We start from the raw sequence: 27,998 nt of genomic DNA on the forward strand, positions 1-27,998 counted from the left end.
ATCATCATTCAATGTGGGAGCATCACCTATTGGAAAGCCTTCAGACAATTGTTCATATTAACATTTGCCAGCTCCAGCTGTGCAGTATGCGAGGACTATGTGGCATATTCTTTCTGGAGTGTACAGCACAGCCACCCTCAGACTGATACAAGTGTCTGAATCTCATCTGCAGGAGGGTTCCATGGTAGTCCCGGAGAAAGAATGGGCTGCATTGTATCTGTGTTCAACCTAAGGCAGGGAGTTGCATCATGGAGTCATCAACATGGCTATTGTTGTGGAGTTTAATGAATGTTTCCTAGTCGCCATCTTTGTAAAGTGCCCAATCCTTGAAATGCAGTAGGAACTGGGAAGTTTTCAAGGAAATAGCTATTGTCGCAGCTTCCAGGATAGTTAGTGCAGATCCCTAAGATGTAGCACTGATGATCGTACACGATTCAGCACTTATAGAATAGAACCCTTAATGGAAATTGGTAGCAGGAGTGGACCATTTAGCCCTTGTCATTCAATGTGATTGTGTCGATTGGTCCATAACAAATCATATTTCCCATTTCTCTTCCTGTGTTAGGGACTAACTTATTCATATTATTTATTAATTACTTGGATAATGGTATTGAAAGTCATATATCCAAATTTGGAGAAAGTGAGGATTGCAAATGCTGGAGATCAAAGCCAAAACATGTGGCACTGGAATAAACACAGCAGGTCAGGTAACATCCCAGGAGCAGAAGAATCAACGTTTCGGGCATAAGTCCTTCATCAGGAATGTGGAGAGTGGGGGGAAGAGGGCTGAGAGATAAGTAGGACAGGGTGGGGCTGGGGGAAAGGTAGCTTGGAAGGTGATAGGTAAATGCAGGTGGGAGTCATGATGATAGGTCAGAGTGGTGGGTGTAGCAGGTAGGTGGAAATGAAGATGGTTGGGTAGGACAGTTCAAGAGGGCGATGCTGAGTTGGAGGGTTGGATCTGGGATGGGGTAGGGTGTATGGAGATGGTAAAATTTTCACTCATTTTCACTGTCAATCCATTGGCCCACTATTAATATACAGAGGAAGCTCGATTATCCGAAGGACATGGGCGGGGATTATTTCATTAGGTTATTTGAATTCCAGATAATCGAATGCCAGATAACATAGTTTAGCCAAGCATCGGGACCTTGCGATCTTGCCGGCTAATCCGATAGTCAGATAATGCAATGCCAGATAGTTGAAGTTCCTCTGTATACTACTGATCCACTCAGTGTGTTTGAAAGGTGATGATCTATTTAAAAGTCACCTAACTCTGCCCTGTGTGCTGCACATGCAGGCTTTCAGGCTGTTGGCAGGTAGAAGTCAAAAGATATACTACATAATGGGCGGCACGGTGGTACAGTGGTTAGCACTGCTGCCTCACAGCGCCAGGGACCTGGGTTCAATTCCCACCTCAGGCGACTGACTGTGTGGAGTTTGCACGTTCTCCCCGTGTCTGCGTGGGTTTCCTCCGGGTGCTCCGGTTTCCTCCCACAGTCCAAAGATGTGCGGGTCAGGTGAATTGGCCATGCTAAATTGCCCGTAGTGTTAGGTAAGGGGTAAATGTAGGGGTATGGGTGGGTTGCGCTTCGGCGGGTCGGTGTGGACTTGTTGGGCCGAAGGGCCTGTTTCCACACTGTAAGTAATCTAATCTAAATAATATCCACTGCAATACTGCGTGTTCGAAACGTAACTGTAAATGTGTTTCACAAAAGCTACTTCTACACAAAGGATTAATTGCTTACAAAGCAACTACAGGATTGGAACTATAGAAACTTAATGTGCTCTGATACAAAACGACAATAGCACTATAGAGTGAAATATGTTTCCTCCTTATGGCCCAATTACAAATGTTGCTGTTTGTGTTACAATTTAACTGGAATGAGTGACGTTAAAATGCAAGAGATATAAGACTGAAAACAGAACGAACTGAAGTCTTTATCTTCTTCAAATGAGGGAACTTGATCAGTTTGATTTTCATCATGTAATGTCTCCTATAAAGAATTGCACTTATGTATTAGACCGGGCACTTTATAATCTGTATGTGTGACCTACTAAATACTTAGATATTGGTTCATTTTTATGACACAGATTCCTGATTGTGTTGATTCTTTTGTCTGAAGACAATAGGGAGTGTGATTACACACAAAGATAATTACATCTGCAGTCATGATGGAAATTAGGAAATCAAATGTATGTCAATATTCATTAATAAATACTTAGGGATACGTTACAGAAAAGATTTCTGATATTTAAGATAACAGACACCCAGGAAAATTTTAATATAGGAGAACAGATCTTCAGATTGTATTATCTTTGTGATAATGATTAATGAGAAGTTTATTAACCAAATACAAGTTGTCAAATCATTTAAGTAGAGTTTAATTCTGGCTCATGCTACTGAAAATGTGTTGACTTAGTGTATTTGGCATAGCCTTTTTAGAGACTTTGTTATAATGCTGTAACATATCAACAGAATCAAAACTGTGTTAAAACAAAAATGTTACAGTGTTGACATATCTGACTACATATTTTAAAATGCAACACATTCCTGCAATATATACAATATTGACCAGCTTTGTAAGAGTAGGGTGGGTGTTAGAGCATCATGATGTGTGAAATTAGGATGAGGAGTTAATTTGAGTGGCAGATTTCATGTCACAGTTTTATATTGTGACTTCTAACTAACAAAGAGACCTCAGGTGCGTATTTATATTTCCTTGGCGATGGAGTCACAGGGAGACAGGATAGTGAAGAAGACATTTGATACATTTGCATTTGTTGGTCAGCGCATTGAGTATAGGAGTTGGGAGGTCATGTTGTGGCTGTACAGGACATTGGTTAGGCCACTTTTGGAATACTGTATTCAATTCCGATCTCCTTGCTATAGGAAAGATGTTGTGAAACTTGAAAGGGTGCAGAAAAGATTTATGAGGATGTTACTGGGGTGGGAGTGTTTGAGCTATAAGGTGAGGTTATTTTCGCTGGAGCATCAGAGGCTCAGGGTAACCTTACAGAAGTTTATAAAATCATGAGGAACATGGATAGGGTAAATAGCCAAGATCTTTTCTCCAGGGTAGAGGAGTCCAAAATTAGAGGGCACACGTTTAAGTTGAGGGGAAAAGGTGTAAAAGGGACCTAAGGGGCAACTTTTTCACAGAGAGTGATGTGTGTATGGAATGAGCTGCCAGAGGAAGTGGTGGAGGCTGGTATAATAACAGCATTTAAAAGACATCTGGATGGGTACATGAACAGGAAGGGTTTAGAGGCATATGGGCCAAATGCTGATAAATGGATTGGATTTAAATAGGTTATCTGGTTGACATGGATGAGTTGGACTGAAGGGTCTGTTTCCATGCTGTACATCTCTGTGACTCTGTGATGTCATGTGATTCTTATTGATATATTCTAACATATGTATGTATTCTAACAGATATATTTAGATTTTGCTGCTCAATAAGGAATGCAATCTACACAAATGTTGAAACTAATATTTAACTGTTTATTCAATTTATTTATAAGTCACCTTAGTCTGAAATCAAGATTATTGCATTAAAATCACTTTGTTCCTGTATTTTGTTTTTAGACACATTGTGCCTTGTTTGTACTTTGAGTCTGTTGAGGCCGTTGCTCATGTGGAAGATATTGAAAGCTGGTGCAATTTTGGAGTACAACAAGTCTCATCTCATACGAGTGAACATTACCTGGCTGTATTAAATATACCAAGGTCCAAGAAATAGGAAAGAAATGACATCTTCTGAAACCCTGAGCTCACTTCCGACTCCATATAATTTATAACTTTTTTTAGAGCATTCCCAGTATCTATCCTAAAGTAAGGGTGTAGGTAACCCCTTACTGAAAAATGCCACACACCACTAAAAGTTTGTCTCCACTGACTATATACACCGATTATAGTTCTTTCACATCTCCCTCCCTTCCCAACATCTCTGCATTTTACTGGCACAGTATACAGAAAGTGGGTATGGTAGTTACTAATCTTCCTGATCATAAATGCAGTTATTTTGAAATTTGTGATAAGTTGGAGCATGTGAAATGGGTCTCTGAGGGTCCTCAACTGTCATCTGGATCATAAGTGGCTGGGTTTTTCAGTTTTCTCTTGAGGATCAGGGTAGGTAGGTCATTCAGTTCCTGCCTTTTCTATTCAGCAAAGTCAAGGCATTTTTGTTTCTTCAAATTATGCCATTTAATGTTTCGACAGGGTAAGTACTCAGTTTTGGAGCCTCACCAGCACTATGTTGGTCGATGAACTGTACTTAGATGCCCTTTCCCAACATGGGCAGGTTGTCACCCATGAGTCTGTGGGCAAAAGTGCAGTGTCGGTCTGTCTTACACATTGGTCTTTTGTCATACTTGTTCATGGTCATGCACTGTGACACTTGGTATTAGTGTTGGGAAAAAGACTTGAGTTTGATTCACAGCCTTTAGCACATCAACGGATGGCACGGGCTGAAACCATTCATTCATGGTATGGGTCAGACGAAAATTGCTATTTCCTTCTCAGATGATTTTGTATGGAATGTTCCTGTCTCTTAGCTCCCCTGTTAGCTTGATGAGCTTGTAATGTGGACAAACCTGTATGGGGTTGCGAAGGATCTGAAGCACATATTGGAAAGTTGCAGCCTATTGTTAAAAATGTCTATGTCTTGAATTTCATGTGAGGAAAACATGGCATTCAGTAAGATTATTTTCGTGTTTGGCATGAGTCAGTTGAATTTCTCTCCAAAAATCCTTCTGAGTAAAATTCAGCAAAGGCAAGAAAATTAAACCAAAGCTGATCAGTGGCAATAAAATAAAACAATAAACTTTGGAAATTGGAGATCTGAAACAAAAACAGAGTTAACATTTTGAATCTGGTGATTACATCATGGTGGATCGATGACAATTTATTCCCCTGGACTAACTGGAAAGGAAAACTATAAAAGAGGTTTGTTCTGCCCCTGTTGATGAGCATAGGTGATTCATTTGGAGATCATATGTCTGAAAGATTGAGAGATGCCATGCCATCATACAGATTGCTGGTCCAGCATTTGGAAACACCTAGATGTCCCTGATGTCACCTGGAGAATATTCAGATGGAGAGCTTTCATTGTAGGCCAAGTGGTCAACAATAATACTGCTTAGAGGCTTTGTTCAAAACATTACCATAGGGCAGATTTACTGGGGACATATGCCAGTCAGCTATTAAAGCAGAACGTGTGGGTCTGCTCAAATGCTTCAGCATGTAGCTGAACCTTATGAAATTCTCATAATATCTTTGCTGTGACTGGTTTATATTGAGTCATTAAGGGTGCAAATGTGGAATTCATCCACAGTTCTCTTGTCTTCCTTGCTTGAGCTGTTGATGGGGGTCCTTAACAGAATATCCAAGCACCACCCCATGCATATTCTGTGACCACATCATACTACATCAGCATAATCAAAATCACAGCATGCGAGGATGTTTGTTTGATACTTTACAAAGGTTATTGATGGCTTCTAGCCAGTTTCAACTTTGACCAGTAAGCCTAAATCGTAGTTAGAGAATTTGCCACGTCGCAAAGTGACTGCGAATGCCTCTTTGTCAATGATGGCAGATCTTTTTTCTGTATCAGTAAGGGCCCTGGAAGCAGAGTAGCTTGACGCACTCATATTAGATCTGGAATAAGATTGCCATTATTATAGTTGGAAAGCCAAGTCCATAATGTGTTAGGAGGTCTGACAAAATGAGCATGTCTGTAATTTGGTTAAAGGATTGATGCCGATGCTTAGTTCCAGACTACATCTGGCCTTGCTTCAAAGGTTGTTGCAGAGGCTTAATAAGGTGAGCTAAGTAAGGCATGATTTTCCTCACTCAGTTCACCATTCTCATGAGTTCTGTAATATTCTTGGTTGAAGGAAATTTTCTTGATGGCTTTTGTCTTCTGTGAGTCTGCATGAACAATATGGTCTAAAAATGTAATCATTGCCATTGAGAATTCACTCTTACCATTAGGTGTTAACCCAGCAGACTGTAACTTTATCAGGTTTGTCCTTACCCTGTCTTCACCTGGGGTTTGCATACATTGATGAGATTGTTACCCATGCAGCTTAAGGTGGTTTTCATTCCTATTAACATGTTGGCTATTGTTCATTGGAAAATCTCATGCTAACGTGATGACAAAGAGAGAGATGCTTTAATTAATCATGTCCTTAGATGTTCTGAATGTGGTGAGTAGTTTGGGGCTTTTGTCTAAGGGAAGTTGCAAGAATCTGAAACTGCTGTGTAAGTGTAAAGTGTGTACTGTAACAGCTGTAACAGTAATGCCTATGTTCCAGCATTGGTGATCCCCAGTCTGTGACTTCTTCAAGACAAAGTAATAGTATGTGGGATTGTCTTTAAAATGATTGCCTTGTGTTTTCTGAACATAGATTTCTGGAATCTTTTGGGGTAGAAGTGACCTGTACAAGAAGGATGGATTGCACCTATATTGGAAAGGGACTAATGTACTGGCAGGGAAATTTGCTAGAACTGCTTGGGAGGATTTAAACTAGTAAGGTGGGAGGGTGGGACCCAGGGAGATAGTGAGGAAAGAGATCGATCTGAGACAGGTACAGCTGAGAACAGAAGTGAGTCAAACAGTCAGGGCAGGCAGGGACAAGGTAGGACTAATAAATTAAACTGCATTTATTTCAACGCAAGAGGCCTAACAGGGAAGGTAGATGAACTCAGGGCGTGGTTAGGAGCATGGAACTAGGATATCATAGCAATTACGGAAACATGGCTCAGGGATGGGCAGGATTGGCAGCTTAATGTTCCAGGATACAAATGCTCCAGGAAAGATAGAAAGGGAGGCAAGAGAGGAGGAGGAGTGGCATTTTTGATAAGGGATAGCATTACAGCTGTGCTGAGGGAGGATATTCCCAGAAATATATCGAGGAAAGTTATTTGGGTGGAACGAAGAAATAAGAAAGGGATGATCACCTTATTGGGATTGTATTATAGACCCCCCAATAGTCAGAGGGAAATTGAGAAACAAACTTGTAAGGACATCCCAGCTATCTGTAAGAATAATAGGGTGGTTATGATAGGGGATTTTAACTTTCCAAACATTGACTGGGATTGCCATAGTGTTAAAGGTTGAGGTGGAGAGGAATTTCTTAAGTGTGTACAAGACAATTTTCTGATTCAGAATGTGGATGTACCTACTAGAGAAGGTGCAAAACTTGACCTACTCTTGGGAAATAAGGCAGGGCAGGTGACTGAGGTGTCAGTGGGGGAACACTTTGGGGCCAGCGACCATAATTCTATTCATTTTAAAATAGTGATGCAACAGGATAGACCAGATCTAAGAGTTGAAGTTCTAAATTGGAGAAAAGCCAATTTTGGCGGTATTAGGAAGAACGTTCGAAAGCTAATTGGAGGCAGATGTTCGCAGGTAAAGGGACAGCTGGAAAATGGGAAGCCCTCAGGAATGGGGTAACAAGAATTCAGAGAAAGTATATTCCTGTCAGGGTGAAAGGGAAGGCTGGTAGGTATAGAGAATGCTGGATGATGAAAGAAATTGTGGGTTTGGTTAAGAAAAAGAAGGAAGCATATGTCAGGTATTGACAGGATAGATCGAGTGAATCCTTAGAAGAGTATAAAGAAAGTAGGAGTATACTTAAGAGGGAAATCAGAAGGGCAAAATGGGGACATGAGATAGCTTTGGCAAATAGAATTATGGAGAATCCACAGGGTTTTTACAATATATTAAGGACAAAAGGGTAACTAGGGAGAGAATAGGGCCCCTCAAAGATCAGCAAGGCGGCCTTTGTGTCGAGCCACAGAAAATGGGGGAGATACTAAATGAATATTTTGCATCAGTATTTACTGTGGAAAAGGATATGGAAGATATTGACAGTAGGGAAATAGATGGTGACATCTTGCAAAATGTCCAGATTATAGAGGAGGAAGTGCTGGATGTCTTGAAATGGTTAAAGGTGGATAAATCCCCAGGACCTGATCAGGTGTACCCGAGAACTCTGTGGGAAGCTAGAGAAGTGATTGCTGGGCCTCTTGCTGAGATATTTGTATCATCGATAGTCACAGGTGAAGTGCCAGAAGACTGGAGGTTGGCAAACGTGGTGCCACTGTTTAAGAAGGGCGGTAAAGACAAACCAGGGAACTATAGACTGGTGAGCCTGACCTCAGTGGTGCGCAAGTTGTTGGAGGGAATCCTGAGGGACAGGATGTACATGTATTTGGAAAGGCAAGGACTGGTTCGAGATAGTCAACATGGCTTTGTGCGTGGGAAACCATGTTTCACAAACTTGATTGAGTTTTTTGAAGAAGTAACAAAGAAGATTGATGAGGGCAGAGCAGTAGATGTGATCTATATGGACTTCAGTAAGGCGTTCGACAAGGTTCCCCACGGGTGACTGATTAACAAGGTTAGATCTCATGGAATAAAGGGAGAACGAGCCATTTGGATACAGAACTGGCTCAAAGGTAGAAGACAGATTTTTGGGAAAGCAAATCTTAGCAGGATCTGTACACTTAATGGTAAGGTCCTAGGGAGTATTGCTGAACAAAGAGACCTTGGAGTGCAGAAAGTGGAGTCACAGGTAGATAGGATAGTGAAGAAGGCGTTTTGTATGCTTTCCTTTATTGGTCAGGGTATTGAATACATGTTGCAGCTATACAGGATTATACAGGACATTGGTTAGACCATTGTTGGAATATTGCGTGCAATTCTGGTCTCCTTCCTATCGAAAAGATATTGTGAAACTTGAAAGGGTTCAGAAAAGATTTACAAGGATGTTGCCAGGGTTGGAGGATCTGAGCTACAGGGAGAGGCTGAACATTCTGGGGCTGTTTTCCCTGGAGCATCGGAGGCTGAGGGGTGACCTTATAGAGGTTTACAAAATTATGAGGGGAATGGATAGGATAAATAGACAAAGTCTTTTCCCTGGGGTCTGGGAATCCAGAACTAGAGGGCATAGGTTTAGGGTGGGAGGGGAATGATATAAAGGAGATATAAGAGGCAACGTTTTCATGCAGAGGGTAGTACATGTATGGAATGAGCTGCCAGAGGTTGTGGTGGAGGCAGGTACAATTGCAACATTTAAGAGGCATTTGGTGGGTATATGAATAGGTAGGGTTTGGAGGGATATGGGCCGGATGCTGGCAGGTGGGACTAGATTGGGTTGGGATATTTGGTAGGCATGGACGGGTTGGACCGAAGGGTCTGTTTCCATGCTGTACATCTCTATGACTCAGTGCTTTGACTTTCTGTAGTGTGGGCAGAACCTTTGTTCTAACTGTGCAGTTTCTTTGCACTATCCTGAAAAGTTTGGAAAATGCCAGTTGGCATCTTTTCTGTACAACTCCCATGCTCCTGATGCAGTGTGTACCCTCTCTGGCAATTCCACACCTGCTCAGTATATCTGAGTCACTGTATCATTTGAAAAATATCTTATGTGAGTAAGGAAAGGATTCGTGCTGACCTGAGATGAATCCAGTTTCTAACAGTGCTGTCCCTGTTGGTCAACAGATTAATTCAGTGATCATGGTGTCATTGGGCTTCACGTCGGGATCTTTGCAACACTTGTTTTTGGTTCTATTACTATTGCACCATGTAGTAAGCACAATTCCATGCTCATTTGAGTGAATATAAGCAGGCTTTATTGAACTTAACTCCGTACAAGGGATGATAAGATAGATCATCTTCTGAAACCTTCTTGTCTCTACTTCAATCTTATCTGATACCTTAAGGTATAGCTCCCTTTGCACATGATCGGCAGCTGTTTTTAGAGGAAAGGCATTTTTAACACTTTACTGCACATAGTTGGTGTGTAACATTTCCATTTTGGGTGCTATGCATGCTACATATTACTAAACGCCATCTATTACTAAATCAGGTATAAAAGCTCACAATCTTTAGTTTCGCTCCATCTCAGAAGGGAGTTTGTAAATGAATAAAGTTGTCAAATGGGACTAACAATAAGAACAGTCACATTACTCCCTAACATTCATAACATTTGAAATAGAATGTGTTTGTTTCCCTTTTCAATGCATGGATAGATTCATTTTCAACCTTTTGCCAATTCCACATGATAAGCAGCCACCAGGAGGCATGAGAGAGCTATGGGAATGTGTTTGATCACTTGTCTTTCCCTCTCTGTGCTGAAAGTGCATTGAATCTACCTGAAAGCCGAACTGAGACCATGAATTCATCACGAATTTCCCCCTATCACAACCTACTATTAGATAACTTCTAAATAGGATATTGAGAGATAATGCAGTGATTCAAGTCCAGTTAATGTGACACCTGGGAAGCCATGTTCAGTCCCAGCCTTTCAGTTTCAAGTGCAGGGTTAAGTTGCTTGCTTTGTTTAATTGACGACTCAATGACCTGAATTCACAAAGGCATGGTGCAACCAAAAGTGGCCACAGGCCAGATGATCCCTGGAAATGTCCTGTCATGTCAAAATTTGCTGAATGCATAATTCCATTTGATAACTCATGTTGAAAGAAATCCGAAAATTAGCAAGTAAGATATTCACCTATCACAACACATGATTAAACTGACTTTGCAAATCCTAGAAGTTACTGTTTCAGGTGAATGGTGAAAGATATTTAACCATTTTTTTTGTTAAACATGCTGTTAAAGATTTCTTTTTATTCCCTTGTTTTTAAGCCCTTCCAAACTTCCTTTGTACCTGCACAGACTTCATTACAAACTGATTGAAAATAGTTCTAGTTTCTGCAGCATTGTGATTCAATGAATGCTTAACAGAGCCATCTTTCAGGCATGAAACTAATCCATGCTATGTATATGTATCATTGGGATATCATAATTGAGGAAAGATTGCAATACACTGGGCTTATTTTTTTGGTAATAGGGAAGGTTTGTTGGAAGTGCATGTTGTGCTGGGCTTAAAAATTATATCTTCAAACCAGACCGTTAATGGTTAATCATTAAGGGTTAATTGGACATGACAGTGATTAATTGAAGTAAGGTGGAAAAGTACAAGAAAAACAGGCCTAATGCAAAAACAGCCTGTTTTGAGTGGGGGAGGGTAACTGCTTGACCTTGAGTGTCAGTGGGAATGGTCCGCTTGTGCGGTCTACATGACGCCACCTGGATTTGTTTTCCACCTATTTTTGAGGGCTGGAAAAGTACTGAAATCATGACAAAATGGGTGTTCAGCACCAATCCTTTGATTCAGAATAGTATTGATATTAGGGACTTTTTCCCGCACCATCAGACTGGGGTTTGTGAAACCGCTGTAGGGAAACCCTAGATCATTCCAGGTTTATACAAAAGTGTGAGGACATTGACAAAAATAATTCAATTTTTATTTGGCTAGTGATCAGAATAGTTCATGGTTTTGCAGTAAACCTCCAGCTGTGGTCTTGAAAGGATCAGAAGAGAAGCAAGAAAAATAATGTAATATCCAGACAACACGCACACCTACATAGTCACAACAGGAATATAACAAGGTCTTGCAAGATTTTTGCTTATCTGGTTTTGTGCTTGCTTTTTTTTAGTTTTATGGGAAGGATGTTATACTGTTCAAAAAGTGAACAGCAGATGTAACACATTTGGATTTAGTAAGGTGCCACACATGAGGCTTTTTAAGAAAATAAAAACACACAGTAAAGAAGAATGTAAATTAATATGGATAGGGTTGTCTCACTATTAAAAGACAGAGTATTTGGACAAGAGAGTGCATTTTCAAGATGGCACAATGTAACTCATTAAGTGCCACAGGGATCAGTGCTGGAGCCACATTTATTTGCAATATGTATTAATAATTTAGATGAGAAAAGTTAATTTACTGTAGCCAGGTTTGCAGATGACATAAACACAGAGGGGTGGGCATTGGGTGATAATGTCACAGAAAGTCTGCAGACGGACAGGCTGGTTAACCTGACCTGCATGGAGGTGAATATAAACTTGGCAAATGCAATATAATGTGAGAAAATGTGAAGTTGTACAGTTTGGCAGGAAGAATAGAGGAGCTGAACATTGTTTAAATGAAGAAAGACTGCAGAAAACTATGGAACAGAGAGATTTAGGAAACCTTGACCATGAATTATGAAAGCTTAGTCATGGAGATGTACAGCACTGAAACAGACCCTTCAGTCTAACTCATCCATGCCAACTAGATATCCTAAATAAGTCTCGTCCCATTTTCCAGCACCGGCCCATATCCCTCTCAACCATTCCTATTATAGAGTCATAGAGATATACAGCATTGAAACAGATGGTCGAACCCGTCCATGCCAACCAGATATCCCAACCCAATGTAGTCCCACCTGCCAGCACCTGGCCCATATCCCTCCAAACCCTTCCTACTCATATACCCATCCAAATGCCTCTTAAATGTTGCAATTATACCAGCCTCCATCACATCCTCTGGCAGCTCATTCCATAAATGTACCACCCTCTGCATGAAAAAGTTGCCCCTTATGTCTCTTTTATATCTTTCCCCTCTCACCATAAACCTATGCCCTCTAGTTCTGGACTCCCCGATCCCAGGGAAAAGACTTTGTCTATTTATCCTATCCATGCTCCTCATAATTTTGTAAACGTCTATAAGGTCACCCCTCAGCCTCCGACGCTCCAGGGAAAACAGCCCCAGCCTGTTCAGCCTCTCCCTGTAGCTCTGATCCTCCAACCCTGGCAACATTGTTGTACATCTTTTCTGAATCCTTTCAAGTTTCACAACATCTTTCCGATAGGAAGGAGACCAGAATTGCACGCAATATTCCAACAGTGTCCTGACCAATGTCCTGTACAGCCGCAACATGACCTCCCAACTCCTATACTCAATACTTTGACCAATAAAGGAAAGCATACCAAACACTTTCTTCACTATCTACCTGTGACTACCCTTTCAAGGAGCTATGAACCTGCACTCCAAGGTCTCTTTGTTCAGCAACACTCCCTATGACCTTACCATTAAGTGTGTAAGTCCTGCTAAGATTTGCTTTCCCAAAATGCAACACCTCACATTTATCTGAGTTAAACTCCATCTGCCACTTCTCAGCCCATTGGCCCATCTGGTCCAGATCCAGTTATAATCTGAGGTAACCCTCTTAGCTGTTCACGACACCTCCAATTTTGGTGTCATCTGTAAACTTACTAACTGTAACTCTTATGCTCACATCCAAATCATTTATGTAAATGACAAAAAGTAGAGGGCCCAGCACCAAGGCACTCCACTGGTCACAGACCTCCAGTCTGAAAAACAATCCTCCACCATCACCCTCTGTCTTCTACCTTTGAGCCAGTTCTGTATCCAAATGGCTAGTTCTCCCTGTATTCCATGAGTTCTAACCTTGTTAATCAATCTTCTTTGTTACTTCTTCGAAAATCTCAATCAAGTTTGTGAGACATGATTTCCCACACAAAAAGATTCTCCCTAATCAGTCCTTGCTTTTCTAAATACATGTATGTCTTGGCCCTCAGGATTCCCTCCAACAACTTGCTCACCAACGAGGTCAGGCTCACCAGTCTATAGTTCCCTGGCTTGTCTTTACCACCCTTCTTAAACAGTGGCACCAGGTTTGCCAACCTTCAGTCTTCCGGCACCTCACCTGTGACTATCAATGATACAAATATCTCAGCAAGAGGCCCAGCAATCACTTCTCTAGCTTCCCACAGAGTTCTCAGGTACACCTGATCAGGTCCTGGGGATTCATCCACTTTTAACTGTTCCATGACATCCAGTATTTCCTCCTCTATAATCTGGACATTTTGCAAGATGTCACCGTCTTTTTCCCTACAGTCTATATCTTCCATATCCTTTTCCACAGTAAATACTGTTGCGAAATATTCATTTAGTATCTCCCCCATTTTCAGTGGCTCCACACAAAGGCCGCCTTGCTGATCTTTGAGGGGCCCTATTCTCTCCCTAGTTACCCTTTTGTCCTTGGCATATTTGTAAAAACCCTTTGGATTCTCCTTAATTCTATTTGCCAAAGCTATCTCATGTCCCCATTTTGCCCTTCTGATTTCCCTCTTAAGTATACTCCTACTTTCTTTATACTCTTCTAAGGATTCACTCGATCTATCCTGTCTATATCTGACATATGCTTCCTTCTTTTTCTTTACCAAACCCTCAATTTCTTTAGTCATCCAGCATTCCCTATACTTAGCCTTCCCTTTCACCTTGATAGGAATATACTTTCTGTGGATTCTTGATATCTCATTTCTGAAGGCTTCCCATTTTCCAGCCGTCCCTTTACATGTGAACATCTGCCACCAATCAGCTTTCGAGTGTTCTTGCCTAATACCATCAACATTGTTCTTTCTCCAATTTAGAACTTCAAGTTTTAGATCTGGTCTATCCTTTTCCATCACTATTTTAAAACAAATAGAATTATGGTTGCTGGCCCCAAAGTGTTCCCCCACTCACACCTCAGTCATCTGCCCTGCCTTATTTCCAAAGAGTAGATCAAGTTTTGCACCTTCTCTAGTAGGTACATCCACATACTAAGTCCAGATGCCTTTTAAATGCTGTAATTGTACCAGCCTCTACTACTTCCTCTGGCAGCTCATTCCATATATTCACTACTGCCTACATGTAGAAGGTGGAGTTGGCCCATAGGCCCCTTTTAAATTTTTCCCTCTCATCTTAAACTTATGCCCTCTAGTTTTAGACTCCCCAATCCCAGAGAAAATATCTCGTCCATTGACACTTATCCTTGCCCCTCATGATTTTACAAAACTCTTTAAGGCCACCTGTCAGCCTCAGATGCTCCAGGGAAAACAGCCCCAGCCTATTCTGCCTCCTCCTATAGCTCAAACCCTCCAACCCTGGCAACATCTTTTCTAAACCCTTTCAAATTTCCCAACGTTCTTCCTATAGCAGGGAGACCAGAATTGCACCAAATGTAGCCTAACCAATGTCCTGTACAGTTGCAACATGACCTCCCAACTCCTGTAGTCAATGCACTGACCAATAAAGGCAAGCATATTGAACATCTTTTTCAGAACCCTGTCTACACGGGACTCCACTTTCAAGGAACTATGAACCTACACTGTAAAGTCTCTTTTAGTGAGTAAAAGGGGGGTAAAAGGAGTGCTGGCCTTTATTTTAAAGGGCATGGATTATAAAAGTTGCGAGAATTGACTAAAAATATACAAGACACTAATCAGACCACAGCTGGATTGATGTGAATAGTTTTAGCCCCCTAATTTGAAGAAATATTTCTTCTTATTGGAGGCAGCCCAGAGCAGCTTCATGATGCTGATGCCAGGTTTGGAAGATTGTCTTATGGGAAGAGGTTGAGTAGATTCGACCTGCACTCACTGGAATTTAGAAAAATGAGAAGTGGCCTTTTAGAAATATATATAATTCTTCGGGGGTTTGACAGAGGGAATGCAGAAAGCTTGTTTCCTCAATGGGAGAGTCTGAGACCACAGAGTATAATCTTAGAATAATGGGCCTCACATTTAAAATAGAGACGAGAAAGAATTCCTCCTCTTAGTTGGCAGTGAATCTGTGAAATTCTTTACAGCAGAGGGTTGTTGAGACTGAGTTGTTAAGTCCCTTCAAAGCTGAGACAGACAGATTTTTAATCTGTCATGGACTCAAGAGTAATGGGGAAAAGGCAGGAAAGTGGAGTTGAAGATTGTTGGGTCAGCCATGATTTCATAATGCCGAGCAGACTCGATGGGCTGAGTTGTCTACCTCTGCTCCTGTGTCTCATGGTCTTCCATCTTTTGCAGCCTGAATATTAGCCAACTTCATTCTGAAAGTTCTACTTCCATGTGGAGTTAATTTGGTCTTTTGCCAGCTTTACTCTCTCAGTTTTTTTAGGTGGAGCAACGTTGCTTTGTTTTTGTATTGATATTGATGAATGTGAATGCATTGTGAGTGCTAACCTTCGAAGATCATTATTGCAGCAATTTTTAGTTTCCCAAAGTATCCATTTTGTAAGTCCAGAGCACATAGTAATGTGAAGTGTACTCGTTCTGCTTTGTTAACATTTTGGGGCTGAATTAAAATTGTACAAGCCTGATTAATAGCTTAATGGAACCATTCAATCCATGTGCTGATTCTTTGAAAGACACACTAATTATTTATACTCCTAATCCTTTTCACTTAAAATAAAATGCATTTAGATACTTTACATGTTTCCAGTATACCTCTGCCGCTACCTTTTCAGGTCGTATCCTTACAGCTGGTACACCTCAGCCTTCACCTTATTTGAGTTTCAATTCAAGAATTGTTAAACCAGTATCTAAACCACTTCATCACACCATCTTTAGAATTTGAGTTTTTAAAAGATATTTTCATAAAAGGTATTGATTGTCCAGAGTCAACCACATTGCTGTGTGTCTGAATTCAATGTAGGCCAGACCAGGTAAAGATGGCAGTTTTCTTCCCAAAAGGACAATAATGAACTAGATGAGTTTTTCCCACTGGCCGAAAACAGTTTCATAATCGCCATTTGACTCTTAATTCCAGAATTTTTTAATTGAATTCAAATTCCATCATCTGCCACAGCACGATATGAACCCTGTTTCCCAGTAAATTACCTGTGCATCTGGATTAATAATCCAGCCATAATACCACGAGGCTAATGCCTCCTATATATATATCACCTGTGGTCTTGTTCAGGATGAGTTGGAATATGTTCTCTTCTCTGTGCTCATCATGCTGAGAGAAATTGGAACGCGTCAGAGTACCCGAGTCCCTTGTAATGTTGATCTTTTTCAGCAAGGCCTCCAATTACAATCAACACTTAAATTTTTAGCAGCTAACGGATTGGTCGCCATTAGTCAATCTGGCATGGTTTTTTTTAGATTAGATTAGACTTACAGTGTGGAAACAGGCCCTTCGGCCCAACAAGTCCACACCGACCCGCCGAAGCGCAACCCACCCATACCCCTACATTTACCCCTTACCTAACACTATGGGCAATTTAGCATGGCCAATTCACCTGACCCACACATCTTTGTGACTGTGGGAGGAAACCGGAGCACCCGGAGGAAACCCACGCAGACACGGGGAGAACGTGCAAACTCCACACAGTCAGTCGCCTGAGTCGGGAATTGAACCCGGGTCTACAGGTGCTGTGAGGCAGCAGTGCTAACCACTGTGCCACTACACAGAAACTCAAAAAAATATGGCGGCGAGGTAAATGGATTTTGAGAAGATGTGGAGAGAGTGACAGCAGAGATAACTGGTTTAGAGATGAGTAGAGTCGAAGTGGGTGTGTAGAGAGCAGTGGGAAACCAGAAGGTGGAGTGTGGAGCACCAAGCGAGCAAAGAGAGAAAAGGAGAATAGACAAGAACATTAGAGGAAACTGGAGAACATTGGGAGAGGAAATAGGAATTCAGATGCAATAGCAGGGAAACACTGGAACGGGAATGGTGGTTGAAGGGAGAGCAGAGGAGGGTTAAGACGCTATGAGACCATATCTCTCATGTTTTGTTTTCAGTGGGGTTGCACTAGGCAGGACTTAGTTCTTCATCATAGTTGGCACCTCAAGGGCAGAGAAGTGTACCCAGAGTGAGTAGCTGGACATGAGGAAGCATAGGGCCATGAAGGTTAATGCCATTGGGACTGTTGCTGTATCTGAGGATGTCAATCTCAGAGGGTGACCTTGCTGTACTGCAGCCTATGGTCACTTTTTGTGTCAAGGCACTTGACAATTGAAGGAGGACATTTTGAGAAAAATTGCATATGATGCGAGGAAACTAAAAATCAAGCAAAGCTATATGCTTTGTAGTAAGCTGTCCATGAGGGAGCAAATACATTTCTTAGTACGACATGAAAATACATGATGTTAGCTTGCCAATTGCTAAAGCAATGTATGACAGTCATTTCAGTACTTGGCAAAGGTTCCTTTGTTGAATCAACTTGAATTTCTATTAGTGCCAGTCATCAAATATTGTGTGAATCTAGCAGCTGATCAGTGAAAACCTATTGTTAGAAATTTGAAGAATGGATAGAATTTATTTTCCATTTGTCACATCAAGCAAGCATTGTGATTGGCTGCTTTTTCTGGAAATTGGCAAAATGGAATTTCCAGTGATATTCCACATGCGTGCTAAGTTGAAAACTCAATTGGTATTTCTTTATTATTGGCCTGAACTACATTTGACATCACTGTTACATTGTTGTTACAATAAACCAACATTCTAAACCTTGGATCTTTTCACTTCCTGAGTTAAAAAAATTAACATCAAAGTTTATAATTGCACCTATGGCTACATTGTTGTGTCAGCGATATTCAAAGCCTTGCATTTAAAGCCAAACTTATTGCATTTGCATTCATTTTAAAATAATAAGATGTTTTAAAAATCAACTTTTATTGTTGTGCATCATGAATCTCAGTGAGGCAGTGAAAGAGTGCAGGGGAAAGGTAGACAGTGAGGCTAATGCAAAGGAGATTGAGTCCAACACAGACGACAGTGAGAGAATGCAGGGGAGGGTGTGAGAATGATCCAACACAGAGGAGAATGAATTCAATACAGGGGATGGTGAGAGAATGCAGGGAAGGGTGTGAGAATGACCCGAGGCAGAGGAGAGGGAGCCCAAAGTCTCTCGGCTCTGCAGCGGCATCGAGTATGGTGAAGGTCAAGCCCAGCATGGAGAAGGTTGAACCCTTGTGGGTAGTGTGACCCAACATGATTAAGCATTTAACAAGGTGTTTCTTCATCAGGTAGCTATGGAGCAGGATCATAAGACACAGAATTTATAGCTAAAGATCATAGTATCATGCACCCGACACTACATGAGACTGTAATCTTTTTTTTAGATTAGATTACTACAGTGTGGAAACAGGCCCTTCGGCCCAACAAGTCCACACCGACCCGCCGAAGCGCAACCCACCCATACCCTACATTTACCCCTTACCTAACACTATGGGCAATTTAGCATGGCCAATTCACCTGACCCCGCACATCTTTGGACAGTGGGAGGAAACCGGAGCACCCGGAGGAAACCCATGCAGACACGGGGAGAACGTGCAAACTCCACACAGTCAGTCGCCTGAGTCGGGAACTGAACCCGGGTCTCAGGCGCTGTGAGGCAGCAGTGCTAACCACTGTGCCACCGTGCCGCCCAAAATCTTTTATGATAAATTCTGTATCTTATGAACCTGCTCCACAGCTACCTAATGAAGAAGCAGAGCTCTGAAAGCTAGTGCTTCCAAATCCACATGTGGCACTATAGCGCAGTGTCGTGTGATTTTGAACTTTCAGCACCAGTCCAGCACTGGCTCTTCCACATCATCATTTAAGAAGGGACTGTCATGTTGAACTTTTCTACTTTGTACCTAAGATTTTGTACCCAGATGCCTTTGTACTTGATATGGCATTGGTAATGGCGACTTTGTACACTTTTCACTGTACTGCTGTATCCCTGTATTTGCATACACACAACAAAATCTAATTCTAATTCTAATCTCTACACAATAGATAACCATGTGTCATGCACTATGATTCTTTAAACTACACCGCAGACAGGCAAGCTGCTCTTGAAACCTGTTAATGACTCCGATGTACTGTGCAAGAATGCTTCAGTGTGAACAATCTCATCCTTGGATAGATATCACCCTTTGTCAGTAATGACCATGATCAGGAAACTCAGCATTCAAGACCTTTAGTGCTGTGTGTCTCTGTCCATTGCACAATCAGATGCTGGAACCTCAACACATTCTGTCCTTGGTACAGTTTTCAAACATTGTGTTTGTTACACCATTTTAGTGTTACAGCCAGAACAAAAATTGGCTATCAATATTCAACTTTCAACATTTGACTTTAATACTTCAGATTTTCAAGAGCTAAAGATTAATTTAAAGAGGAAATGTTAATCTGAAATGGCTGATGTGATCAACTGACATGCTGAGACATCCTAGAATACACACAAATGGCTGAATTAGAATTGCTATTTTAATCAAGAAGCACTGAAACTCAATGAGGTCGAATGGCCTGTTTCCACACTGGAGGGATTCTATGATTGTATGATCAAGAAATGTACATTTTTTGCTTAATGCTCACTTACATGACAAAATTCACATATTGCAGGTGAAAGATTGCCTCCAACTAAGCATCTGGGTATCAGTAGCACCTTTTACACAACAGAGACAGCAACATGAACTGAGAAGAGCAAAGGATACTGAAAGCTCTTCACTCCTTTTTGCACTTAGTTTCAGGAGCCAGCACCTGGGGATCAACATAATTGGAAAAATCACTGCACACTAATCAAGATTATTTGCAATTCCTTGGGAATCATTACCACCGCTAAATAGTTAGGTCTCAGATCTCACTCTTGCAAATCAAGGTTTCTATAACTTTTAAGGTGCAATTGTCTTTACCGTTGTATCTGCAAAGACACCCTCCCCTCCTTTTAAGCTTGTTAACTGTATTGTGCACGTGTAAGTCATCACATTATTTTTTTGTTGATTGAAAGATGCCAAATATAGTTAAGCAAATCTGACTGTCTTAGAGTCATAGAGTCATAGAGATGTACAACGCGGAAATAGACCCTTTGCTCCAACTTTGTTCATGCCGACCAGATATCCCAACCCAATCTAGTCCCATCTGCCAGCACCCGGCCCATATCCCTCCAAACCCTTCCTATTCACATACCCATCCAAATGCCTCTTAAATATTGCAATTGTATTCACCTCCACTGCTTCCTCTGGCAGCTCATTCCATACATGTACCAACCTCCATGTGGAAAAGTTGCCCCTTATGTCTTTTTTATATCTTTTCCCTCTCAGCCTAAACCTATGCCCGCTAGTTCTGGACTCCCCCACACCAGGGAAGAGACTTGTCTATTTATTCTATCCATGCCTCTCATGATTTTGTAAACCTCTATCAGGTCCCCTCAGCCTCCAAGGTTCCAGGTAAAATAACCCCAGCCTATTCAGCCTCGCCCTGTAGCTCAAACCCTCCAACTCCGGCAACATCCTTGTAAATCGTTTTTACACCTTTTCAAGTTTCACAACATATTTCCTTCAGCAGGCATCTTATCAAATCCATCATTGTGTTGTCTTTTCTTACAGTGTGCAATGGAATGCTGATATGTGATATTTTGGTGTATCTCTTTCTCATCTGGGAGTCTCTTACAACTTCAAAAGACACAAGGGTGTGCAGGTCAAGACATGTCATTAGGCATGACAAATATTAATTTGTTCACCCATTTGTCATTTAAATAAATGCTTTTCCTCTCAAAAAGGTATTCTTCATAGAAAAAAGAAACTCCATTACTCTTATAACTCTTCATAATGGATGTATTTTTGACATAATTTCCTTCGGGGAAGGTCTGGAGTTGGGTCGTGGGCGAGAGATATTAAATGACAGGGGTATCAAGCAACAAAAGGCAGGGGAAGTAATAATTATTATGGCAGAGGTTAAAATAATTCCTTTCAAGGGCTCTTCTTGACATTTTCTCAAGGGCAACATTTTGATTTCCAATGGTTCCTTTACCATTCTCACAAACCTCTTGACAATGTGATGTACCTAGCAACGTGACCTATAATAAAACAAAGAACTGTGGGATGCTGGAGATCTGAAAGGAAAACAGAAATTGCTGGAGAAACTCAACAGGTCTGGCAGCATCTGTGCAGAGAAAGCAGGGTTAGTGTTTCAGGTTGAGTGAATCTTTGTCAGAACTGTTAACATCTAGAAAAAAAATAGTGTTTATGTTTCAGCCAAAGTTGGGATGATGGAAGTGGAAAGGTGAGAGAATGGGCGGACACAGAGCCCAGAGAAAGAAAGAGAGAGATATGAAAGGGATGGGGAGACAAGGAGAATAGATAGCAGGCCAGGACAGAAAGAAAGCTGATTAAGTGATAATAAGAGCTTAGTGTGAGAAAATGGGTTAGAAGTTTTCCAAGCATTTCTGAACATAGATTTAGTCCTGGGGTTTGGAGGATAGCGAATGTAACACCATTGTTTTAGAAAAGGGAAAATGTTAATGCAGGAAACTACAGACTTGTCAACTTGACATCAATAATGGGAAAACTGCTGGAGGCCATATTACAGGATAAAGTAAATATACACTTTGAGAAATATAAGGTAATATGAAACACTCAACATGGCTTTGTCAAGGGCAAGACATGTCTGACAAATTTAATTACGTTGTTTGACATGGTGACATGGACAGTGGATGATGCTTTACTGTGGATGTTGTATATTTGGACTTTCAGAAAGCATTTTGTATGGTGCCACATGGCAATTTGGTTAGAAATGTTTAGGATTGATCAGTCCTTTACAGCATGGAGACATTGGCTAAATGATAAACAGAAGGGAGGTATGGATAGGCATTTATTAGACTGGAAACATGTTGAATGCGGTGTTCTCTCGAGAGCAATGTTGGAACCCTTGCTTTTTCTGATTCATAGAAATGATTTGGAAATGAATGTTGGGGGCAAAATCTCTGAATTTGCAGATGATTCTGCAGGTGACTAGTGAATTGTGAGAATTATGCTGACTGACTTTAGAGGGACTTTGCCAAGTTAGCCACATGGACAGACATTTGGCAAATGAATTTCAATACAGAGAAGTGCGAGGTAATGCATTTTGGGAGAAGAAACATGGAGAGACCATATAGGCTCAAGGCTTTAACTTTGGGGGAAGTATAAGAGCAGAGAAATCTTAGGGTTCAAGAGCATAATTCACTAAAGATGGCCAGACAAATTGAAACAGTTGTTAAGAGGTTTTATAGGATTCTTAGGTTTATAAATAGAGGCATAGAGTATAAAACGAAGTGATGCTACAATGCTAAACTCATTGGTCAGACCATGTTTGGAGTTTTGAGTTCAGTTTTGGACACCTCATTTAAGGAAGGATATTAAAGCCCTCAAGAGTGTACAAGGAGATTTGCTAGATTTGATACCAGGAATGAGGGATTTTAGATACAGGGAAAGATGAGCAAAATTGGGCTTATTTTCCTCGGAGCATAGAAGATTAAGAGGTGACCTTACTGAGGTGTTCAAAATTATGTACAATTTTGATAAGGTAAAGAAGGGAATTCTGTTTCATGTTTCAGTTGGCATGTCAGTAATGAGGAATCACAGTTGCACGATTATCAGCAAGACAGCTGGGAGTAAGATGAGGAGAAACTTCTTTACGCAGAGAGTTATTAGGATTTGAAATGCACTACCTGGGAGAATGGGGGAGGAGAAAATTTTGAAGCGAGCTGGATATATATTTGAAAGTGATGAATTTAGAGGGCAACACAGGTAAGGCTGGAGAATGGGATTAGCTAGGTAGATCTTACAGGAGCCAGTGCAAACACAATGGGCCCAATGGCCTCTTTCTGCACTGTAAAATTCTTTGATTCTAAATAATCCGGTCACCTGACAAAAACCAGGTTTTGAGAAGGGGCATTTATGAAGACAGATCCTGAGAGCAACTTGATTAGATTACTTACAGTGTGGAAACAGGCCCTTCCGCCCAACAAGTCCACACCAACCCTCCAAAGAGCAACCCACCCAGACTCATTCCCCCATACCTAACACTACTGGCAATTTAGCACGGCCAACTCACCTAACCTGCACATTTTTGGACTGTGGGAGGATACTGGAGCACCTGGAGGAAACCCACACAGACACTGGGAGAATGTGCAAACTCCACACAAACAGTTGCCTGAGGCAGGAATGAACCCAGGTCTCTGGTGCTGTGACGCAACTGTGCTAACCACTGTGCCACCGTGCTGACAAGGTGCCTCAGAGAGAAGAGATATGAACCAGGCAAGGAAAGAGGCTGTCTAAGACATTAACAAGCAGAGAATGGGGGTGCTAGCTTTTTCATATAAATTAGATCGTCGCTATAGGGCTTAATTCGTACCTCAGTTGGAACAAAGCGAAAAACCTGCTGCAGCGGGCTGTAAGTCATTACAAATCTATTGTTGGAACCTTCCAACTTCCATTTCTTCAATGAAACAAAATGGAATCATCTGGTCTGCATCATTTTAAAATTTCACTTGACCTGTCTTACATGCTGCCTTTTTTTTGTTATCAACTATCCTTGGGTGTGTGTGTGTGTGTGTGTGTGTGTGCGTGCGCATATGACTGAATAGCTGCTGTTGTGAATACAGTCCAGCATTGAGAAATAAATATTTATTCTTTTTCTTTGAAACTTAAGGCAAGTATTTCATTGCTCCATACAGTCAGCACTCAAGGGATAAAAACACGCTTTAAATATGTCTGGGTTGAGAGGTGGGAAAATAAATATGCATCCCACCATATCTCCATTTCTATAAAAAGAGCGTGCATGATTTCCTTGATGATCACAAATGCTGAATTATTGAATAATCTTCTCAAATTTCAAATTTAATACTGACCTCATTCTTTGTGCACCTTCTCCGCAGCCATAACATTGTAGTCCTTGCTCTGTTCTATTATCCTCAATCCCTTTGTATGGTATGATTTGCCTGTACTACATGCAAAATAAAACTGTTCACTCTACCTAGATGCATGTGTTAATAATAAATCAAATCAAACCAAATAAAAAGAAAAGCACCTGCAATTCAGGTACTGATTTTTTTTTTTAGCTGGCCAGTATTCTGTTGTATTGAAAATTTTTATGTTGCACTGCGGATCACTTTGTTAATGTCGGTTTGCATTAAATTTTCTGTCTTCTTACTTTCAGAAACAACTGAATTGGGGAACAAGAAGGAGCTCAAATCGATACCATTTATTTCATATCTGTCAAGTTTATTGGGTGCCCAAATGCTTTCAGATGAGCAGCCAATTACTGGCGTGGAGATTGAGTGTGAAGAGAAAGGGCAGTGCCCTTCCATATGCCATCTCTGCCATCGGCAAGGCAAGGATCAGGCCAGTCCAACACCTGTGCTACTGGAGATCACTAGTATAGTGCCACTGTACCACTTAATAGAGAGCAACGTAACTAGAGAGGTAAGTGCAATACACAGTATTGGCATCTAACCCCACATATAAGACTGGAGTTTCCAAAATGAAAAGCTGTTAGATTAAAAAATGCTCAACCAGCCAAGAATATATACAGAGCTGCTAAAGAGGAATGATTAGTTTACAGTTCAACTTTGTCCCAGAAATTTTTGGTGAATGATGTATGATGAATGATGGCAATCCAGTATGAATTATAAAACAATTCCGAACTCAGTCCCATTCACTGACTAAGTATGTAATGTGGGTGGTAAAATATGAGCCGTTACAGTCAAGAAAAGATGTTCTCAAGGTGGAATTCGATAGTATCATCAAGACAATACCAGGAGGTTGGTAGCAATGTATTATTTTGGAAAAAAAAGGGCTTCTTGGAGTTCTTTACCATAAGATGACATCTTTGAAAAGAATGGAAAGTATTTGCGCTTTTTAAAAAATCCAGTATCAGCATCAAAGCCTCCCAGGTTGGGCACAGCATGATTCTAAAAGTCTCCCTTTGCTTTCAAGTAATGTGCTGTCATCAGAATTGTTGAAGAGAATTGCGTCAAAGTAACATTTAACACATCAGTCTCCTTTGTGACCTCTTTCTTTGACTATTTTGCAATGGTTTGTCATGCCAATTCAATACTAATCTGAGACTGTTCAAATGCTTTTCACTCAGAGAGAGAAGAAAAACTTAGTAAATCAGACCTCTGTGACCAAAGTCCAGATTTCAAATGGTAATGTTCAGGGCAGTCTCTCAGTTCCATATTATTAATGGTTAGTTAGTATTCATTAACCAAAAAGAATAAACAAAATTATTTCTTGAGTAACTGAAACTTAATTGCCATTGTTTGGTGTCAGGCAATGGCTATAAAACATTTCTGAAGGGCAAGAATTAGCTTTGAAATAAAGCTTCATTTTTTTTCAGTTGTACAACAAAAATTACAGCGCTTTCAAGATCTCTCTTAGTTACATCATAACTTATTGATATAAAGACCTGCGGTGAAAGAAAATCTTCTGACCTCAAGAAAGCCCAACTTGTACATTTTTGCAGGCTATGACCTGCATACTATAATCCACTGAAAAGCTTTGCACAGAGCATTTTTGTTATTTCAGACCTGAGCCACTTCTGCACTGCAGCCTGTGTGCCTTGCCAGAGTGTGTGACGTGTGAGTAAAGAGGTGGGTCAATGAGAAGGCCGTGCTTGCTTCACCAAAACAGGATCCCAACGTTTTGTAATGCCTAAAGCCCCCCTAAATCTCCCCCTTCAACTCCAAAACCATCTCCTATGCCAGCCCATGCCCCAATGTACCCATAAATCCCCCTCAGATTCCCTCATGCCACCACCATGTATCCTCCATGGCACATTCCAGCATGAACAATACACAGTCCTCAAATTCTATCCATTGTCAATACAAATATTTTATATTGCTTAGGAAACAGCAAACCTCTCATTATCTAATAAAAACCTCCATATCATGGATACAAGGATTTAAAAAAAAGCTTTCTGGCACACGGAAACCTTGTAATACTTGAAATCCTATGAGCTTATAATCCAGAAAGTGCAGAAAAGGCACAATATGTTCTTGCAACTTCTTGAAATGGTCTTTCAGACTCAGATGAATGGAACACGGTCAAAATCTCTTGTGCTATCCAAACAATAGACTGCTCTCTAGGAAGGAGAGAACATGTGCTTATTGAGAGTGCACATCAAGCAACTGCACATGGTTAGTTTTTTTTTCAAATGTATGTCTCAGGAATTTTTTAATCAACCGAGCCACTATAACTACAGTAAAAAAAGGATGACATCACAGGCTGACAGCACATTTCCGCACATTTCTGTCTACAATATTGTGCTTTGTCCATTGGCAATACACTGTTATTCATATGAAAAAATATATTAGGTTTGTCAATGTGCATGTAGCTGTTTCTCAAGAGTTTAGCAGAGGGTGAAAAAGTTGAGCCATTATTACATAACCCCCAACAAGTACAATGAGTCCTATTGCTTTACACAAATCTTATCAGAACAGTCAGTATGGTTTGGTTTATGTGGTCACGTTATATTGCATTTATGTAATAATATTAATATGGCACTAACTAGCTGTGCAAACAGCTACACTGAATAACAGCCCCAGAAATCCCGTACCCAGACAACATTGCATATACATTGGAGTGGTATCATCATGTTGTCACCATAGCTGATGTCAGCTTGTATGATGTAGAATCAACATGTAAATGGTTATGATAGCACATGCCCTGTGATTGTGCGATTGGAGAAACAATGAGAAGTGCAGAAGACAGCAAGTGTAGAAGGGAAAATTATTAAAATAAACCCAACTTTTATGTGCTTATGCTATCAAGGTACTGCACATGGGGAAAGGAGTGAGCATAAGTGGTATAAGAATCAAAATACATGATGTGGACTCATCTGAGTTTATTTTAAGATGGAGCCCAAAGGTTTTAAATTCAGTCAAAGCAGGAGGCATGTCTGTCACAGCAAATATGTTTATTTTAGGAGGCAGCTATGATGCTTCAATTAAAATGTAATTAACAGATTAAAAATGAAAGTGCAACATTAAACCATTTAATTGTGTAGAAGAAAGAGAATTTTTATTACCACCATTCTGAAAACTATAATAAAAGCATGTTATTATACATATACACAGAGATAGGTAATAAGTTTAAAAGGAAGGTTGTGTCATGTCTAGCACTAGTAGGAAGGCAAAGACAATTTCAATTTAATGTTCTGAGGATCTTTGCATTATGAGAATGACCTGCATCCCAACTGTTTGCATATTGTTTTGTTTCTTCAGCAATGGTGAAGTTTACAAATATTTTTGAATTATCCGTGCATGATTATTGTTTCAAATTGTTCTTTAACCAGGCACTGAGTATGAGATTGAGAGATATAGAGAGAGAGACTGTGAGTGTTTTCTAGTTCTTGTCCCTGCTCTGCTGCTCAAAAGTAGTGGTTGGAATATAGTTCAGTATGAATTCTAGAGTCTAGATTCATTGCCTTTTTTCAAACTGAATGATCTGGAAGCAACTTTTAATCCAATGTATAGCTACCAGAGAGATGTAAGGAAATGGGACAATACAGATATGAGTTTCATACCTTTCATAACAATGATAATTTTGCCTTTGACTGAT

General features: G+C 40.6%; 1 protein-coding gene across 6 annotated transcripts in view; it reads left to right on the forward strand.

Annotated features, from left to right (window-relative positions):
• LOC132825811 (astrotactin-2-like) overlaps positions 1-27,998 on the forward strand; it is a 1,607,744-nt gene that overhangs the window by 1,029,762 nt on the left and 549,984 nt on the right. For all 6 annotated transcript variants that reach the window (XM_060841306.1, XM_060841305.1, XM_060841303.1 and 3 more), the window contains one exon: positions 24,595-24,860. In XM_060841306.1, coding sequence (XP_060697289.1) covers positions 24,595-24,860 — 266 coding nt within the window. The remainder of the gene's footprint in view (positions 1-24,594; positions 24,861-27,998) is intronic.

Source organism: Hemiscyllium ocellatum, chromosome 21 (assembly GCF_020745735.1).
Source record: "Hemiscyllium ocellatum isolate sHemOce1 chromosome 21, sHemOce1.pat.X.cur, whole genome shotgun sequence".
Classification (NCBI taxonomy): domain Eukaryota; kingdom Metazoa; phylum Chordata; class Chondrichthyes; order Orectolobiformes; family Hemiscylliidae; genus Hemiscyllium; species Hemiscyllium ocellatum.